The sequence below is a fragment of the Pristiophorus japonicus genome, chromosome 12 (assembly GCF_044704955.1).
Source record: "Pristiophorus japonicus isolate sPriJap1 chromosome 12, sPriJap1.hap1, whole genome shotgun sequence".
Lineage (NCBI taxonomy): Eukaryota > Metazoa > Chordata > Chondrichthyes > Pristiophoridae > Pristiophorus > Pristiophorus japonicus.
The window spans coordinates 38,492,725-38,513,278 of NC_091988.1; the positions used below are offsets into that span (position 1 = coordinate 38,492,725).

The 20,554-nt window shown below is 43.9% G+C and overlaps 1 protein-coding gene across 1 annotated transcript in view; it reads left to right on the forward strand.

The window, feature by feature from the left end:
* Positions 1 to 20,554, forward strand: part of LOC139277194 (constitutive coactivator of PPAR-gamma-like protein 1 homolog) — a 147,278-nt gene that overhangs the window by 112,038 nt on the left and 14,686 nt on the right. The window contains exons 13-14 of the mRNA XM_070895322.1: positions 8,034 to 8,243; positions 18,864 to 19,044. Of these exons, the coding sequence (XP_070751423.1) occupies positions 8,034 to 8,243; positions 18,864 to 19,044 (391 nt within the window). The remainder of the gene's footprint in view (positions 1 to 8,033; positions 8,244 to 18,863; positions 19,045 to 20,554) is intronic.

Genomic DNA, 20,554 nt, shown 5'->3' on the forward strand with positions numbered 1-20,554 from the left:
CAGGCTCAAAGGCCAAACTGGTCTACACTTGCTCCTATTAATGTTTGTTAATTTTGTCAGTGGCTAACTAAACTCAGTGCTACACTTTCCACTTTGTCTAGCTCCTTTTGCTTAAGTCATATCCTCTGCCAGCCAGTCCTACAGCTTGATGGCAAGCATGTTGACGAGAGATCTGCTGGAGAAGAAATTTATAAAGTATAAGATTAGTCTTTTAAAATGAGACTAATCATGAGTTTTCTGAAGTCGTAATGAAAGGCATTATTTCCTCCTAAAATGGCTTTTTACCTTGTAAATTTTTAATCAGCTAATCTCAAATAACAGGAAACTGTGAAAGAAAATCCTTTGAGGTAGTTTGTCGAGAAACCTATATTGAAATAATCTCAACTGATACCTTGGGCTCAAATTATTAATTTTGCCGACGGCTGTTGTATGTAAAAGGGGGGATTAAGGGGCAGGGGCGAGAGGGGTGAACTGGATAAGCTTTCCACCTTGGAAGGCTTTAAAAGGCAAAGGACTTCTCCAGTGAACTGGAAAAGCTTGCCTTATTTAAATGCTTGTTGAAGTGCTATTTTCTGTTTAAATAATGGACCGAACACCAACTGGTATGGGAAATCCCACGTATACATGAAGAAAAACCGAGCACCTGGTTCTGGCTGGGAACATAGTTTTTCCTTACCTTGGTGGCTGGAGTGGTGGATTGGATCACAATAGTGTGCAGTCGCCTGGAACACAGTGCCCACCTACCTTGGAGTTGTAGATTGGGTAAATATAGATAAAGGGATATAATTTGGTTGACAAACAAGCATTACAGAAATAGCAAGAAGGCTTACTAAACAGGAAGTACATGCTTATGCAAGACTCAGATGTGCGCTAAGAACAAATAGTCGCTTAATTAATCTCAGGGTGATTATCTGAGGGTGTAATCGTGTAATGGATTTGTAATTCCGAGGTCTGGACTTATTCCAGGGAGCGTCTGTTCAAATCCCACCATGCAGATAAAGAATTTGAATTCAGTTTTTAAAAATCTGAAAATAAAAAAAAATGCTGATATCAGCTGATGGATTGTTGTAAAACCCTAACTGGTTCATTCATGTCCTTTGAGAAAGGAAACCTGCTGTCCTTACCCAGTGTATAAATGTGGTTGATTATTAACTGACCACTGCAGTGGCTACACAGTGATTTGAGGAAAAGCCCAACACTGCCTGCTCAGGGCAACCAGTGGTGGGCAATAAATGCTGGCCGTGACATCCTGAGAATTAATTTTAAAATTCTTAATGAGGCACTAAGCTGGTGAAGCTACCAAAAGCAGCGGGCTAAGTCATCCCGTCATCAATGGATCAGTGCAAAGCTCTGTACCCCTACCACAGTCAGTCAAGAATATGCGGTCGATAGCCAGGCAACTAATAAGAGGAGGAGGCTACATGAACATACCCATCCTCTATCATGGTGGAGCCCAGCAAGAGATAAAACTGCAGCATTTGTAATCATTTTAGGCCAAAAGCGCCCAATGGGTGATTTAAAAAAAAAATAATTTGTTCCAGGCTGAGAGTGTCACTGGCAAGGCCAACATGTATTGTCCATCCCTAATTGCCCTTGAGAAGGTAGTGGTGAGCCGCCGTCTTGAACATCTGCAGTCCTTGTGGTGAAGTTACGCCCACCATGCTGTTACGGAGGGAGCTCCAGGATTTTGACCCAGCAGCGATGAAGGAACTGCGATATATTTCCAAGTCAGGATAGTGTGTAACTTGGAGGGAAACTTGGAGCTGGTGGTGTTCCCATGCACCTGCTGTCCTTGTGCTTCTATGTGGTAGAGGATGCAGGTTTGGGAGGTGCTGCCAAAGAAGCTGTGGTGAGTTGCTACAGTGCATCTTGTAGATGGTACACACTGCAGCCACGGTGCACCGGTGGTGAAGGGAGTCATTGTTGAAGGTGGTGGATGGGGTGCCAATCAAGCGGCTGCTTTGTCCTGGATGCTGTCTAGCTTCTTGAGTGTTGTTGGAGCTGCACTCATCCAGGCAAGTGGAGAGTATTCCATCACACTCCTGACTTGTGCCTTGCAGATGGTGGAAAGGCTTTGGGCAGTCAGGAGATAAGACATTCGCTGCAGAATACCCAGCCTCTAACCAACCCGCTCTTGTTGCCACAGTATTTATGTGGCTGGTTCAGTTATGTTTCTGGTCAATAGTGACTTGCCACTTTTTAGCCCTGCCTGAATGTCGTCCAGGTCTTGCTACATGCAGGCATGAACTTCATTTTCTGAGGAGTTACGAATGGAACTGAACACTCTGAAATCATCAGCAAACATTCCCATGATGGAGTGAAGGTCATTGATGAAGCAGCTGAAGGTAGTTGGGCTGAGGACACTGCCCTGAGGAACTTCTGCAGCAATGACCTGGGGCTGGGATGGTTGACCTCTAACCACTGCAACCATCTTCCTTTGTGTTAGGTATGACTCTACCCAATGAAGAGTACTCCCCGTGATTCCCATTGGCTTCAATTTCACTAAGGCTCCTTGATGTTACATTCAGTCAAATGCTGCCTTATTGTCAAGGGCAGTCACTCTCACCTCACCTCTGAAATTCAGCTCTTTTGTCCATGTTTGGACCAAGGTCTGAGGTCTGTAATGAGGTCTGGAGCCAAGTGGTCCTGGCGAAACCCAAACTGGGCATTGGTGTGCAGGTTATTGGTTCGTAAGTGCCACTTAATAATACTGTCGATGACACCTTCCATCACTACTGATGATTAAGAGTAGACTGATTGGGTGGTAATTGGCTGGATTGGATTTGTCCTGCATTTTGTGGACAGGACATACCTGGGCAGTTTTCCACATTGTTGGGTAGATGCCAGTTTTGTAGTTGTACTGTAACAGTTTGGCGAGAGGCGCGGCTAGTTCAGGAGCACAAGTCTTCAGCCGGGATGTTGTCAGGGTCCATTGCCTCTGCTGCATCTAGTGCGATCAGCCGTTGCTTTATCACATGGAATGAATCGAATTGGCTGAAGACTGGCTTCTGTGATGGTGGGGACCTCGGGGGAGGCCGATATGGATCATCCACTTGGCACTTCTGGCTGAAAATGGTTGCAAACATTTAAGCCTTGACTTTTGCACTTGCGTGCTGGGCTCCGCCATCATTGAGGATGGGAATATTCATGGAGCCTCCTCCTCCCATTAGTTATTTAATTGTCCACCACCATTCACGACTGGAGGCGGCAGGACTGCAGAGCTTTGATCTGTTCCGTTGATTGTGGGAACACTTAGCCCTGACTATAGCAAGCTGCTTCTGCTGCTTAGCATGCATGTAGTCCTGTGTTGCAGCTTCATAAGAACATAAGAATTAGGAACAGGAGTAGGCCATCTAGCCCCTCGAGCCTGCTCCGCCATTCAACAAGATCATGGCTGATCTGGCTGTGGACTCAGCTCAACTTACCCGCCCGCTCCCCATAACCCTTAATTCCCTTATTGGTTAAAAATCTATCTGTGATTTGAATACATTCAATGAGCTAGCTTCAACTGCTTCCTTGGGCAGAGAATTCCACAGATTCACAACCCTCTGGGAGAAGAAATTCCTTCTGAACTCGGTTTTAAATTGGCTCCCCCGTATTTTGAAGCTGTGCCCCTTAGTTCTAGTCTCCCCGACCAGTGGAAACAACCTCTCTGCCTCTATCTTGTCCATCCCTTTCATTATTTTAAATGTTTCTATAAGATCACCCATCATCCTTCTGAACTCCAACGAGTAAAGACCCAGTCTACTCAAACTATCATCATAAGGTAACCCCCTCATCTCCGGAATCAGCCTAGTGAATCGTCTCTCTACCCCCTCCAAAGCTAGTATATCCTTCCTTAAGTAAGGTGACCAAAACTGCGCGCAGTACTCCAGGTGCGGCCTCACCAATACCCTGTACAGTTGCAGCAGGACCTCCCTGCTTTTGTACTCTATCCCTCTCGCAATGAAGGCCAACATTCCATTCGCCTTCCTGATTACCTGCTGCACCTGCAAACTAACTTTTTGGGATTCATGCACAAGGACCCCCAGGTCCCTCTGCACCGCAGCATGTTGTAATTTCTCCCCATTCAAATAATATTCCCTTTTACTGTTTTTTTTTTCCAAGGTGGATGACCTCACATTTTCCGACATTGTATTCCATCTGCCAAACCTTAGCCCATTCGCTTAACCTATCTAAATCTCTTTGCAGCCTCTCTGTGTCCTCTACACAACCCGCTTTCCCACTAATCTTTGTGTCATCTGCAAATTTTGTTACACTACACTCTGTCCCCTCTTCCAGGTCATCTATGTATATTGTAAACAGTTGTGGTCCCAGCACCGATTCCTGTAGCACACCATTAACCACCGATTTCCAACCCGAAAAGAACCCATTTATCCCGACTCTCTGCTTTCTGTTCGCCAGCCAATTCTCGATCCATGCTAATACATTTCCTCTGACTCCGCGTACCTTTATCTTCTGCAGTAACCTTTTGTGTGGCACCTTATCGAATGCCTTTTTGAAATCTAAATACACCACATCCATCGGTACACCTCTATCCACCATGCTCGTTATATCCTCAAAGAATTCCAGTAAATTAGTTAAACATGATTTCCACTTCATGAATCCATGTTGCGTCTGCTTGATTGCACTATTCCTATCTAGATGTCCCGCTATTTCTTCCTTAATGATAGCTTCAAACATTTTCCCCACTACTGATGTTAAACTAACCAGCCTATAATTACCTGCCTTTTGTCTGCCCCCTTTTTTAAACAGAGGCGTTACATTAGCTGCTTTCCAATCCGATGGTACCTCCCCAGAGTCCAGAGAATTTTGGCAGATTATAACTAATGCATCTGCTATAACTTCCGCCATCTCTTTTAATACTCTGGGATGCATTTCATCAGGACCAGGGGACTTGTCCACCTTGAGTCCCATTAGCCTGTCCAGCACTACCCCCCCTAGTGATAGTGACTATCTCAAGGTCCTCCCTTCCCACATTCCCGTGACCAACAATTTTTGGCATGGTTTTTGTGTCTTCCACTGTGAAGACCGAAGCCAAATAATTGTTTAAGGTCTCAGCCATTTCCACATTTCCCATTATTAAATCCACCTTCTCATCTTCTAAGGGACCAACATTTACTTTTTAGTCACTCTTTTCCGTTTTATATATCGGTAGAAGCTTTTACGATCTGTTTTTACGTTTTGTGCAAGTTTACTTTCATAATCTATCTTTCCTTTATTGCTTTCTTAGTCATTCTTTGCTGTCGTTTAAAATTTTCCCAATCTTCTAGTGTCCCAATAACCTTGGCCACCTTATACGCATTGGTTTTTAATTTGATACTCTCCTTTATTTCCTTGGTTATCCACGGCTGGTTATCCCTTCTCTTACCACCCTTCTTTTTCACTGGAATATATTTTTGTTGAGCACTATGAAAGAGCTCCTTAAAAGTCCTCCACTGTTCCCCAATTGTGCCACCGTTTAGTCTGTGTTCCCAGTCTACTTTAGCCAACTCTGTCCTCATCCCACTGTAGTCCCCTTTGTTTAAGCATAGTACGCTCGTTTGAGACACTTCTTCCTCACCCTCAATCTGTATTACAAATTCAACCATACTGTGATCACTCATTCCGAGAGGATCTTTTACTAGGAGATGGTTTATTATTCCTGTCTCATTACACAGGACCCCCAGGTTGGTACCTCATTTTCAGATAAGCTTGGTGCTGCTCCTGGCATGCTCTTCTGCACTCCTCATTGAATCAGGGATGGCCCCCGGCTTGATGGTAATCGTAGTGTAAGGGATATGCCGGGCCATGAGGTTACACATTGTGGTGGAATACACTTGCGCTGCTAATAATGGCCCATAGTGTCTTAGGGATACCAGGTTTTGAGCTGCTCGATCTGTTCTGAATCTGTCCCATTTAGCACGGTGGTAGTGCCACACAACACGATGGAAGGTGTATTCAATGCGAAGACAGGACTTCGTCTGCACAATGATTGTGTGGTGATCACTGCTACCAATACTGTCAGGGACAGATGCATCTGCAACAGATAGATTGGTGAGGTCGAGTACGTTTTCCCTTCCTGTTGGTTCTCTCAACACCTGCTGCAGGCCCAGTCTGGCAGCTATGGTCTTCAGGACTGGGCCAGCTCGGTCAGTCGTAATGCTACCGAGCCACTCTTGGTGATGGACTTTGAAGTCCCTCACCCAGAGTAAATTCTCTGCCCTTGCTACCCTCTGTGCTTCTTCCAAGTGGTGTTCAACATGGAAGAATAATGATTCACCAGCTGAGGGAGGGCGGTAGGTGGTAATCAGCCGGTTTCCTATGCTTGACCTGAAGCCATGAGACTTCACGGGGTCTGGAGTCAATGCTGAGGACTCCCAGGGCCACTCCCTCCCAACTGCATACCACTGTGCTGCCACCTCAGGTGGGACAGGACATGCGCAGCGATGGTGAAGGAGGACTCTGAGACATTGGCTGAAAGGTATGATTATGTTGGGCTGTTACTTCACTAGTCTGGGACAGCTCTCCCAATTTTGACACAAGCCATCAGATGTTGCTGAAGAGGCCTTTGCAGGGTCGACTGGGCTGGGTGTGCTGTTGTCATGTTTGAAGCTGGTGCCAAGGTCAATGCCAGGTTGTCCATCCGGTTTTATTATTGTTTCTCGTAGCGGTTTATATAAGAACGTAAGAAATAGGAACAGGAGTAGGCCATATAGCCCCTCGAGCCTGCTCTGCCATTCAATAAGATCATGGCTGATCTGATCATGGATTCAGCTCCACTTCTCCACCCGCTCCCCATAACCCCTTATCCCCTTATCGTTTAAGAAACTGTCTATTTCTGTCTTAAATTTATTCAATGTCCCAGCTTCCACAGCTGTCTGAGGCACCGAATTCCACAGATTTGCAACCCTCAGAAGAAAATTCTCCTCATCTCTGTTTTAAATGGGCGACCCCTTCTTCTAAGATAATGCCCTCTAGTCCGAGTCTCCCCCATCAGTGGAAACAACCTCTCTGCATCCACCTTGTCAAGTCCCCTCATAATCTTAAACGTTTCGATAAGATCACCTCTCATTCTTCTGAATTCCAATGAGTCGAGGCCCAACTACTCAACCTTTCCTCATAAGTCAACCCCCTCATCTCCAGAATCAACCTTGTGAACCTTCTCTGAACTGCCTCCAAAACAAGTATATCCTTTCGTAAATATGGAAACCAAAACTGCATGCAGTATTCCAGGTGTGGCCTCACCAATACCTTATATAACTGTAGCAAGACTTCCCTCCTTTTGTACTCCATCCCCTTTGCAATAAAGGCCAAGATACCATTGGTCTTCCTGATCACTTGCTGTATCTGCATACTATCCTTTTGTGTTTCATGCACAAGTACCCCCAGGTCCCGCTGTACTGCGGCACTTTGCAATCTTTCTCCATTTAAATAATAACTTGCTCTTTGATTTTTTTTCTGCCAAAGTGCATGACCTCACACTTTCCAACATTATACTCCATCTGCCAAATTTTTGCCCACTCACTTAGCCTATGTCCTTTTGCAGATTTTTTGCGTCCTCCTCACTCGTTGCTTTTCCTCCCATCTTTGCATCGTCAGCAAACTTGGCTATGTTACACTCAGTCCCTTCTTCGAAGTCGTTAATATAGATTGTAAATTGTTACAGCTGAGTGGCTTTCTTGAGCCATTTCAGAGGAGCAGTTAAGAGTTAATCACATTGCTGTGGGTCTGGAGTCACGTATCGGCCAGACCAGGTAAGGACAGCAGATTTCTTTCCCTAAAGGACATTCGTGAACCAGATGGGTTTTTACGACAATCCGGTAGTTTCATGGTCACCTTTACTGATACTAGCTTCTTACTTAGTTAACTGAATTTAAATAGGATTTGCACTCACGTCTCTGGATTATTATTCCAGGCCTCTGGATTACTCGTCCCATAATTTAGCCACTATGCTACTGTTCCCATTGGCCTCCTCCAGAGGTGCCAAACATAGACTTCATTGTCCAGCCCATTTGATGCACATTTATAGATTATTCCTGTGTTTTTTTCAGATTGAAAGCCTGGATCCCCGTGGTATACAACTTGGAGCACTATTTATGAGTGGGGTAGATATGGCACTTTTTGCAAATGATGCATGTGGGCAGCCAATCCCATGGGAGCACTGTTGTCCATGGATGTACTTTGATGGCAAGCTTTTCCAAAGTAAGCTTATAAAAGTGAGCCGGGAAAAGCTGCCCTTGATTGACCTCTGCGATGGTCAGGTATGATTGTAATAAATTTGCAGTGTGTAATTAACTTTTATACATTATTTTAACAATGTATGAATAAAAAGTAATTACATTTAAATTATTGATTAGCATAATTTGATTCTCATTTGGTGATTTATATAATCGTGTATTGCTTATTATTCCCAAAGGTAATGCAATGAGGCTTAAGAGATCATCAGCTTTAGAAAATAAATACAATAACAATTCAATGTTTTAGTTACATCTGTTTAAACAATACCAGAGACACTTTTTTAATGTGATGCAAGACAAAATTCAGTATACTGCAGAATGTAAGAATGTTACTTGATTTGATGCTTGAAGCTTCAATGTGTACATTAGAATAATCAACAATCTGATCGTTGGGCTGATCTCAGTTGAGCCAAGGTGGGGAAATTGACCAGAGTTACTATTTCTGATTGCTGTCCGGTGATCCCTTTGAGTAGGTGATTGTGTGGGTCTTTCGTGAGGAACAGATCAAGCCTGGCTGTGAGGTCTCCACACAATTGAACAGCCCACTAGTATTTTCTGGCTAAACTTGCTCATAAAGATGTCCCTTGAACTAAGTGCTGGAGGGCTGTTGGCATCTGCAAAACTACATGATGCACGACTTTCATTTGAGGTGAGAAAAGCTATATTTTGTATGTGCAATTCCATAGAGTTGAGCACACAAATCTCGGCTAACAGTGCAGTACTGAGGGAGTACTACACTGTTGGAGATGCCATCTTTCAGATGAGACGTTAAACTGAGGCCCCATCTGCTCTTTAAGGTGGACGGAAGGTCCCATGGTACTATTTCGAACAAGAGCAGGGGAGTTATCCCCGGTGTTCTGGCCAATATTTATCCCTCAATCAACATCACTAAAACAGATTATCTGGTCATTATCACATTGCTGTTTGTGGGAGCTTGCTGTACGCAATTGGCTGTCGAGTTTCCTCCTTTACAACAGTGGCTACACTTCAAAAGTACTTAATTGGTTGTAAAGTGCTTTGGGATGTCCTGAGATCGTGTATGGCACTAAATAAATAGAAGTCTTTCTTTCATTCTAAGAGGTTGTTCATGATCTACAAGCAAACTGTTGCTTAAATATCTTGGCTTTTTTTCCTTATGGCTGTCAATTTTTGTAATAGATTTAGTAGACTTTGGTCTACTGTTTTCTCAAGCTGATGAAATGAAAACTACAAATTAATTGTTTAAGAAATTAACGAATATTTAACCCAGAGCTATAATAGGGCGGGGTTCCCAAACTGGGGGGGCCACGGGCTGTAATTCACTAACAGGTAATGCATGCTATACGTATGTCCTCCATTGGTATCACTGTAGAACTCCCTTCAACACTCTCGGGCTGATTCCCAACTGCTCTCTCCAAAACCCAGGCAATTGCTGCACAGTTCCAGCTTGCAGATATTTTCAGTACTCCTCTGTATAAATGTGTTTCTTTCAGTTCAAAAAATAAGTTTTGTGCCTTCTAGTCTGTACTTGTGTGCAGCAAACATTTTGTTAGGGAAGTACTCGTGAGCCCTGGGGATCCCCACTGCCAAAGAGCAATGAATAAATAGCAGCAAGTCAGTTACCACCTGACTCTGCTTCAAAAAATGGTTCTTGCCCCATGTTCTGTGGAGCATCCATTTTTTTTGTCCCTGCATTAAACTCCCCATGAGCGAGCCCATGGATTCTTGTGATGTGTAGAGGGAATGGATATATAGGCCTCCTTTTAAAAACTTGTTTTGACATCAATAATTACTGCTCTGCACCTTTCTGAAAAATGTATTTTACTATGCTTGGATTTCATGTTGCTGCTTGTTTGCCGTCATCTTAAATTAAGTACTGAGTTCATAATGGCATCCACACAAATGGGTCCTTGATGTTTTGCAGGGAAAAAATAAACTTGTATTTTACCTCCTCCAAAGCTGCCCAACGGTTCATTACACCCTGTTCCAACTCCCTAAACAACCTGACTACAGACCTATTCTAGTTGAGTCTGCAGAGAGTTCATCCTGCACCAAGATTGTATCCCCGACCCAAAGAAAGGAAGAAGCCCGCAGTTTTCCTTTCAGTTGAAGTTGCTTATATGGTCGTTGTGGCTGCTAAATTCTTCGGATCTGCTCACATTTCACTGGTGTTATTTCATCAGTTGTGTGGCTGGAAATTCCAAGGAATTTCCCGGCCTGTGAGTTCTAATGACTGAAGTTCATATTCAAGCTCAAAGAATTTAAAGAGCAGAATTATACAGTTAAAGTGACAAAACTGCTGAAGTATTCTGGGTTACCAACCACATTTACACGAACATTAATTATGCAAAAACATAATTTTTATGGGCTCAAACTTGCCCAGGAGTTGCTCTGTTTTTTTTGGAGCAACTTGATTTTTCTGGAGTATTTTAAAAATCCCCATTCTGCACATTTAATTTGTGCCAGTGTAAGTGAGTTAGTTAGGGTTTTTATTCAAAAGGGGGCGTTACCAGCCGTTTTGGCTATTTAAGCCAGTTTCGACAACTAATAGTTGCTCCAAACTAACTTAGGCCAGCGTATGCGGCCACTTGTGGCCGTACAGAAAATCCTTGCGGAGAGTTAACAAATCAGCGCAGGTTAGTACATTCTAAAGCACTAAACAAAACTCATTCAATAACAAATAAAACATAGAAAGAAGCGGAGAAGAGCTGCACCTAATACAAAGTTTTAAGAAAAGATGAAAAGAAAATAAAGCAACTCTGCAAACGCACAATCACAGTACTTTAAACAACACAAGCAGCTACTTACATGTACAGGGCTTTTTTCAGGTCACTCATTTGGATAGTGGATAGTCATGGGGCTATAGGGAGGGGGGGGGGGAAACTTAACACAATCACTAAGGAGGTAGTACTCAGTAAGATAATAGGACTAAAGGCAGATAAATCCCCTGGACATAGAAACATAGAAAATAGGTGCAGGAGTAGGCCATTCGGCCCTTCGAGCCTGCACCACCATTCAATAAGATCATGGCTGATCATTCCTTCAATACCTTGTTCCTGCTTTCTCTCCATACCCCTTGATCCCTTTAGCCACAAGGGCCATATCTAACTCCCTCTTGAATATATCCAATAAACTGGCATCAACAACTTTCTGCAGTAGGGAATTCCACAGGTTAACAACTCTGAGTAAAGAAGTTCCTCCTCATCTCGGTCCTAAATGGCTTACCCATTATCCTAAGACTATGTCCCCTGGTTCTGGACTTCCCCAACATCGGGAACATTCTTCCTGCATCTAACCTGTCCAGTCCCGTCAGAATTTTATATGTTTCTATGAGATCCCCTCTCATCCTTCTCAACTCCAGTGAATACAGGCCCAGTCGATCCAGTCTCTCCTCATATGTCAGTCCTGCCATCCCAGGAATCAGTCTGGTGAACCTTCACTGCACTCCCTTAATAGCAAGAACGTCCTTCCTCAGATTAGGAGACCAAAACTGAACACAATATTCCAGGTGAGGCCTCACCAAGGCCCTGTAAACTGTAGTAAGACTTCCCTGCTCCTATACTCAAATCCCCTTGCTATGAAGGCCAACATACCATTTGCCTTCTTCACCACCTGCTGTACCTGCATGCCAACCTTCAATGACTGATGAATCATGACATCCAGGTCTCGCTGCACCTCCCCTTTTCCTAATCTGCCGCCATTCAGATAATAATCTGCCTTCGTGTTTTTGCCCCCAAAGTGGATAACCTCACATTTATCCACATTATACTGCATCTGCCATGTATCTGCCCACTCGCCTAACCTGTCCAAATCACCCTGCAGCCTCTTAGCGTTCTCCTCACAGCTCACCCCGCCACCCAGTTTAGTGTCATCTGCAAACTTGGAGATATTACACTCAATTCCATCATCCAAATCATTAATATATATTGTAAAGAGCTGGGGTCCCAGCACTGAGCCCTGTGGCACTCTACTAGTCACTGCCTGCCATTCTGAAAAGGACCCGTTAATCCCGACTCTCTGCTTCCTGTCTGCCAACTAGTTCTCTATCCACGTCAGTACATTTACCCCCAATACCATGTGCCTTGATTTTGCACACCAATCTCTTGTGTGGGACCTTGTCAAAAGCCTTTTGAAAGTCCAAATACACCACATCCACTGGTTCTCCCCTGTCCACTCTACTAGTTACATCCTCAAAAAATTCCAGAAGATTTGTCAAGCATGATTTCCCCTTCATAAATCCATGCTGTCTTGGACAAATCCTATCACTGCTTTCCAAATGTGCTGCTATTTCATCCTTAATGATTGATTCCAACATTTTCCCCACTAATGTCAGGCTAACTGGTCTATCATTACCCATTTTCTCTCTCCTTTTTTAAAAAAGTGGTGTTACATTAGCAACCCTCCAGTCCATAGGAACTGATCCAGAGTCGATAGACTGTTGGAAAATGATCACCAATGCATCCACTATTTCTAGGGCCACTTCCTTAAGTACTCTGGGATGTAGACTATCAGGCTCTGGGGATTTATCGGCCTTCAATCCTAGGATGGCTTGTATCCTAGGGTTTTAAGACAAGTAGTGGCAGGGATTGTGGATGCAGTGGTTGTAATTTACCAAAATTCCCTGGATTCTGGGGAGGTCCCAGCAGATTGGAAAACTGCAAATGTAACGCCCCTATTTTTTTTTAAAAGGAGGGAGACAAAAAGCAGGAAACTATAGACCAGTTAGCCTAACATCTGTGGTTGGGAAAATGTTGGAGTCCATTATTAAAGAAGCAATAGCAGGACATTTGGAAAAGCAAAATTCGGTCAGGCAGAGTCAGCATGGATTTCTGAAGGGGAAGTCATGTTTGACACATTTGCTGCAGTTCTTTGAGGATGTAACGAACAGGGTGGATAAAGGATAACCAGTGGATGTGGTGTATTTGGACTTCCAGATGGCATTTGACAAGGTGCCACATAAAAGGTTACTGCACAAGATAATAGTTCACAGGGTTGGGAGTAATATATTAGCATGGATAGAGGATTGGCTAACTAACAGAGAACAGAGAGTCGGAATAAATGGTTCATTCTCTGGTTGGCAACCAGTAACTAGTGGGGTGCCACAGGGATCAGTGCTGGGACCCCAACTATTTACAATCTATATTAACGACTTCGAAGAAGGGACTGAGTGTACCAAGTTTACTGATGATACAAAGATGGGAGGAAAAGCAATGTGTGAAGAGGACACAAAAAATCTGCAAAAAGACATAGGCTAAGTGAGTGGGCAAAAACTTGGCAGATGGAGTATAATGTTGGAAAATGTGAGGTCATGCAGTTTGGCAGAAAAAAAATCAAAGAGCAAGTTATTATTTAAATGGTGAAAGATTGCAAAGTGCCGCAGTACAGCGGGACCTGGGGGTACTTGTGCATGAAACACAAAAGGATAGTATGCAGGTACAGCAAGTGATCAGGAAGGCCAATGGTATCTTGGCCTTTATTGCAATGGGGATGGAGTATAAAAGCAGGGAAGTCTTGCTACAGCTATATAAGGTATTGGTGAGGCCACACCTGGAATACTGCATGCAGTTTTGGTTTCCATATTGTTGAAAGGATATACTTGTTTTGGAGGCAGTTCAGAGAAGGTTCACAAGGTTGATTCCGGAGAGGAGGAGGTTGACTTATAAGGAAAGATTGAGTCGGTTGGGCCTCTACTCATTGGAATTCAGAAGAATGAGAGGTAATCTTATCGAAACGTTTAAGATTATGAGGGGGCTTGACAAGGTGGATGCAGAGAGGATGTTTCCACTGATGAGGGAGACTAGAACTAGAGGGCATGATCTTAGAATAAGGGGTCACCCATTTAAAACTGAGATGAGGAGAAATTTCTTCTCTGAAGGTTGTAAATCTGTGGAATTCGCTGCCTCAGAGAGCTGTGGAAGCTGGGACATTAAATAAATTTAAGACAGAAATCGACAGTTTCTTAAACGATAAGGGGATAAGGGGTTATGGAGAGCGGGCGGGGAAGTGGAGCTGAGTCCATGATCCGATCAGCCATGATCTTATTGAATGGCGGACAAGGTTCGAGGGGCTGTATGGCCTACTCCTGCGCCTATTATGTTCTTATTACTTTGCACATTTTTACAGGTCTCCTTCACAATAATGTTTTTACCTGTACAGGGATCTCCCTAAAACATATTAAGCCGAGCGATGTTTCCATTCTCTAAATAATTGGCTCCAAAGACTGTATGCCGAGATACTCCCAAAAGATGGGTAAAATATTTTTGCCAGAGTCATGTTAGCACAGCAGGTTTCCATCTGTTCAGTCGCTTGCGGACCACCATTTGGCCAGCGATAGGGATGGCGAACATCGGGTCGTCCCTTTGGCCAGGGATAGGGGTGGTGTGCATTGGGTCCCGCTCACAGCCTGCAGGTCGCGCTGGGAGGGCGAGGAGCTACTGCGCACGTGCGCAGACTGCACTGCGCATGCGGACAGCTGCCGGCACTGTTTTCAGTGCAGGGCTATAGCTCGGCCCCCAACTCCACTATATACGCTGCGCCCGGACCCGGGACACACAGCAGAGCAGCTAGAATCATGAGTACGTTTTTTGGCGCCGTTTTGAGCGCAAAAAGTCGCCGCATCTCGGGTGAGTGCGCCGGAAAAGGGGGTTGGGGAAATGTGGGCCCTTAGAAGGGGGTGGTGTGCATGAGACACAAAACTCTGAAGGGGGACTCAGCAACAATAGTTTGGAAACCTCTATTAGGGTGATGGACCAACATATACTGTGCCACAAAGTGCTAAGATGTGGGTTCACATCTGAGATTTCAAGTACAGGAAGTCCCCATTTTAGCCAGGTAGAGACTAGGCATTTTCTTATGGGAAGGGTTGACCCATGGTGGTACTCTTGTGCATCTTCCCGTAGTTATTTGGACCATGGCATTATGCAAATACTTCTAAATACAGTATAATAATTTTTTTATTGAGTGGAGCTTGCTGAAAGTAATAGCCATTTTGTAACAAAACTTGTTTATGCAGGCAATTTGACTAAGCATTGTCCCTTTGTTTCTGCTCAAACTAACTGAATTCTGAATTAAACCATCACTACAATTGGACAGCAAAAATTTAGCTCTAATATGATGGTTTGTTGCCAAATCCCCTGACCAATTCCTGCCTCTTACCTGACATGTCTTCTGAAACTCATGTAGTAGAACATCCGAATTTGAGTGAGTGAGGGATTATGGAGTGTCCTTCTCAAATTCGGCTGTCCGTAAAAATTTATGATCCTCCGCTTGTTTCATGATGATATGTAAGCCATGATTCGTGCCACTAGAACCACCACGGACCCAATACAAGTGCAGATCGGTGTCAAGCAAGGCTGTGTCATCACACCAACACTCTTCTCAATCTTCCTTGCTGCAATTCTTCATCTCACCCTCAACAAGCTCCCCGCTGGAGTGGAGTTAATCTGCAGAACAAGCGGGAAATTGTTCAACCACTGACACCTCCAGTCCAGATCCAAGGTTGTTCCAACCTCTGTCATTGAATTACAATATGCAAATGATGCTTGCGTTTGTGCGCACTCTTGAGTCCGAACTCCAAACCATCGTTGACACCTTCACTGAAGCGTACAAGAGTCTGGGCCTTGCATTAAACATCAATAAGATAAAGGTCCTCTGCCAACCTGCCCCCACCACACAGTACTGCTTCCCGATTATCAAGATCCACGATAAGACCTTGGACAATGTGGACCACTTTCCATACCTTGGGAGCCTACTGTCAGCAAGGGCAGACATCGATGACGAAGTCCAACAGTGCCTTCAGTGTGCCAGTGCTGCCTTCAGCCACCTAAAGATAAGAGCGTTCGAAGACCCGGCACCAAATTCATGGTCGACAGACCATGGTGATACCTGCCCTCCTATATGCTTCAGAGACATGGACTATGTACATTAGGCACCTCAAAGCACTGGAGAAGTACCACCAATATTGCCTCCACAAAATCCTGCAAATTAATTGGCAGGATAGGCGCACCAACGTCAGTGTTCTCTCAGGCCAACATCCCCAGCATCGAGCCATTGATCACGCTCGACCAGCTCTGGTGGGCAGGCCACATTGTCCGCATGCCCGATGCTAGACTCCCGAAACAAGCACTCTACTCCGAGCTACGTCACGGCTGGCGAGCCCCAGGAGGGCAGAGAAAACACTTCAAGGACATGCAACATCCCCACTGACTCTTGGGAGTCCTTGGCCCAAGACTACTCAAAGTGGAGGAGGAGCATCCAAGAGGGCACCGAAGTCTCTTCGACGGGAGCACGCGGAAGCCAAATACAAACAGTGGAAGGAGCGTACGACAAATCAAGCGCCCCACCCACCCGTCCCTCCAACCACCACCTGCCCCACCTGTGACAGAGACTGTAGATCCCGCATTGGTCTCATCAGTCACCTTAGAACTCATTTTAGTGTGGGAGCAAGTCATCCTCGATTCCGGGGGACTGCCTAAGAGAAAGTAGAACATCACAGTTTAGGCAAGTTACTGCTCTGATTGTCATGCAGTTCAATAACCTCTGACCACACTCGATCAGCTCCGCTGGGCAGGCCACATAGTTAGCGAAAATGTTACAAGGACACCCTCAAAGCCTCCCTGATAAAGTGTAACATCACCACTGACACCTGGCAGCCCCTGGCCAAAGACCGTCCTCCGTGGAGAAAGTGCATCCGGGAGGGCATTGAGCACTTTGAGTCTCAACGCTGAGAGCATGCAGAAATCAAGCATAGGCAGCGGAACGAGCGTGCGGCAAACCAGTCCCACCCACCCCTTCCCTCAACGACTGTGTGTCCCACCTGTGACAGAGTCTGTGGCTCTCGTATTGGACTGTTCAGCCACCAAAGAACTCACTTCAGGAGTGGAAGCAAGTCTTCCTCGATTCCGAGGGACTGCCTATGATGATGATGACCCCGGTTTCAAAAGCCATCTTGGATGGTAGAAAATAGTGGTTGGGAGAGCTGGTAATGCCTCAGCTAATTGAATAATTGACTTTTTTTTTAAAAAATCGTTCTTGGGATGTGGGTGTTGCTGGCTACGCTGGCATTATTGCCCATTCATAGTTGCTCTAGTGGTTTTGATACAGCTGTGTGGCTTGCTAGGCCACTTCAAAGGGCAGTTTACAATCGACTACGAAAGTGTAGGACTGGATTAAATACAATAACTGAGTTAGGATTATGATGTGCACTGTCTAGGCTATTCATTTTGTTCAAATACTTCGGGAAAACATTTGGAGATGAAAGGGAATAATGTGTGCAGTGGTATTTCATAGAATCTTATAGCAGAGGAGGAGGCCATTCATTTCTTTGTGCCTGTGCCAGCTCTTTAAAAGAGGTATCCAATGAGTCCCACTCTCCCTGCAAATGTTTGTTTTTTCAAATACAGGTGCAATGTCCCGAATCCGGAACTCTGAAAACTAATTGTCCGAAAACCAGACATTTTTGAGGCAAAACCCAAAATCCGGCACAGATTCAGTCGAGGATTCCAGATTTCAGACGACTATTGATTTTCTTGTCTGAAATCCGGGAAAAAACAAAAAGCGAAACTGATTTAGTCCCGAGGATTCCGGATTTCAGACGCTGTACCTATATATAGTCAATTCCCTTTTGAAAGTAACCATTAAATCTGCTTCCACCGCCCATTCAGACAGCGCATTCCAGATATTAGTTATTTGGTTAAATGACCTTCACTGCACTAATTTTTTTAAATATTAATTTCTTTTGATTAATTATGTTAGAATTTTTTGCACAATATTAGTATCCCAGGCAAGTGTGATTAATGTCACTGCCATGTCTTATAGTACTGTTTCAACTCTGCAAAGATTCAAACAGCTAAGAATTACATGCTGTATGTGTAATAGTGAGGTCCTGAGCAACCTTTTGCCAATCAATTTTCAGGTAACTTTGAAAGTTCAGAGAATTCTGAAGCTATATTCACTTCCTGAGGTATAATATGATCTCAATATGGCTTAAGACACCGAGTCTCCTTCCAAATGGATTAAAATGAATTCAGGAGATCCATAAATGTCTGTTTGCTGTTAGCCATTTTTGGCTTAAAAAACATTTTGTGCATTCGAAAGAAGTCTGTAGTTTATATCATAGAGAGCTGCAAGAGGTTTGCAATCATTTCCAGTCTCACCGGTTAACATTAATTCGGCATGACCTCCTTATGCTGGCATTATAAATAGTGTAACTATGAATTTGCCTCATAGTCTACAGTTTCTACACTAAATATACAAGTTTTGTAGAAATAATAACGTTGCTCTTGAAATTTTTAAACTAGTGAAAAATAATTAAAAATTGCAAGGTTATTTAAAATATTTAAAGCTCGTAAATTTTGACGTGCAAGATTTGTTGTCTATTGGAAACATATACAAGATAATATGTGCGGGAGGCAAAATATTGTTTTGAATATACAAATACATAATACAGATTTGAGAACACAGCAAAATATTTAAGGTAGTTATTCTTTGCATTGGAAAGTAACAAAGAGCCATTAGGTTATTATCTCAATAGTGTTATACTTGTAGTTTATATGCCATTGTCTATACTTGCTTTATTTGCATTACTGATGCTTTGGATAACAGGCATTCCAGAATGAAAAATGTGTTCTGCATTTTGAATATGTGCTATTTTGTGATTAATTATAGGCGGATCAAGCTGCAAAACTTGAGAAGATGCGTCAAAGTATTCTGGAAGGCTTAAACCTTTCCAGGCAAGCCCACCCTCTTGCTTATCCTCCTCCAGCCATGCATTTTTATCCAGCTGCAGTTTATCCACGGCCTATTGGACCAATCCTGACGCACCATGGTAGAGGAAGAGGCTTGGGTGGTAAGGGGCATTACGGTTTTGTCTATACTGAAGCCTGAAATTTCAGCAAGGTTTTAGCCAGCAATGATCTTGTATGGTCTGTGATTTTTTTTTAACCAACATGTGGGAAACTCTTTTTGGTTTAAAATATCTGAATTTTGGTTCTGACTTGTCCAGTCACATCATCAAAACTACCAGGTTAAACAGTTACTGTAGAAGCATGAAGTCTCGTATCATGTCTGAGATGTTTGAAATTCCTATTTATTTTGATCTCCATGTGATGTTCACCATTCTCTAGCTTGGAGGTTGGATAAATTGTGTGATTGCTTTCTCCAGCCCCAACAAGCTTACTTGCTTAAATCACCCACCTCCACGATCTCCTGAACCCCACCCCCACCCCATCACCTACCCACCCCCCGCGATCTCCGACTCTCCCCATAATCCCGCCCCGCACGATCACCCTCCACCCACACTCCATTCCCCTCCCCTTGCAATCACTACCTCCAACAAACACTAAACCTACCCACCCCAGTGAATATTGGGGCCATTGTGTCTGTTCCAACTCTTTGCTAGAGTAATCCAAAACAAATACCTTTGTTTTGTTCTTTCCACATAGCTTTGATCTCCTTTACTTCAAATATTTATCAATTTTCCCCTTTAAAGATGCTGTTGTCTCTGCTTAAACCAGTCCCTGTGGAAAAGGATCAATGCTCCAGCTTGTTCTATTGATTGCATAGTCTTCTGTGGCCTACCTAGATGCGATTGACCTTTGCACCAAGCCTGTTGATTCGTGCGAGTCCCTAATTTAAATATTTGTTAACTATCACATATTCTTTGCAACAATAGACATCCATGAAACCTTCCATTGTAGTCTGACTTTTATTACTCTTCAGTGCAATTTAGTGTGATCAAGTCATTGGCATGGAATCCTGAGTGTCTAAGCTTACTTCATTTTGGTGTTGGCACATCTTGGGATTCAGCCCAACTTTTTGCCTCCAAATCAGAGAATCAAGCATGAGCAGGGGACACCCCTGAAGATGCTTGGTTGAGCATGATGCTCAGTATCAGTTTATATGTCTTGAAGACTTGGGGGAATTACCACCAGATTCCATACAGATCTTTGGGGTTGGCTGAAGCCAATACTGGCTTAGTGACCAGGTTGTTTGGTCTCTGACTTGTACCCAGGTGATTTAATTTCCACTGATTCCATTTTTTGGCACCATCTGAAGATCTATGATAGCTTTTGAACTAGTATATTCCATATCAATTCCAATATAGTTGCAGTAACCATTGCACAGCCCACAGACTACATCATTGCCTCTGGAAGTGATTAAGTAATAATCAAGGATATTTGCCCACACCTCCTTTTCCTCCTCATCCTTACCGCACTGAAATATTTTTGGATCAAGTTTTAGGCCTTGAAATTGGCCTCCTTAGCACCTCCCATTATTGCCTCGGCGGGGGGGGGGGGGTGGTTGCTTGCTTAACGACTTACCGACCGGGCATGACGAGCTGAATGATTCCCGCTAAC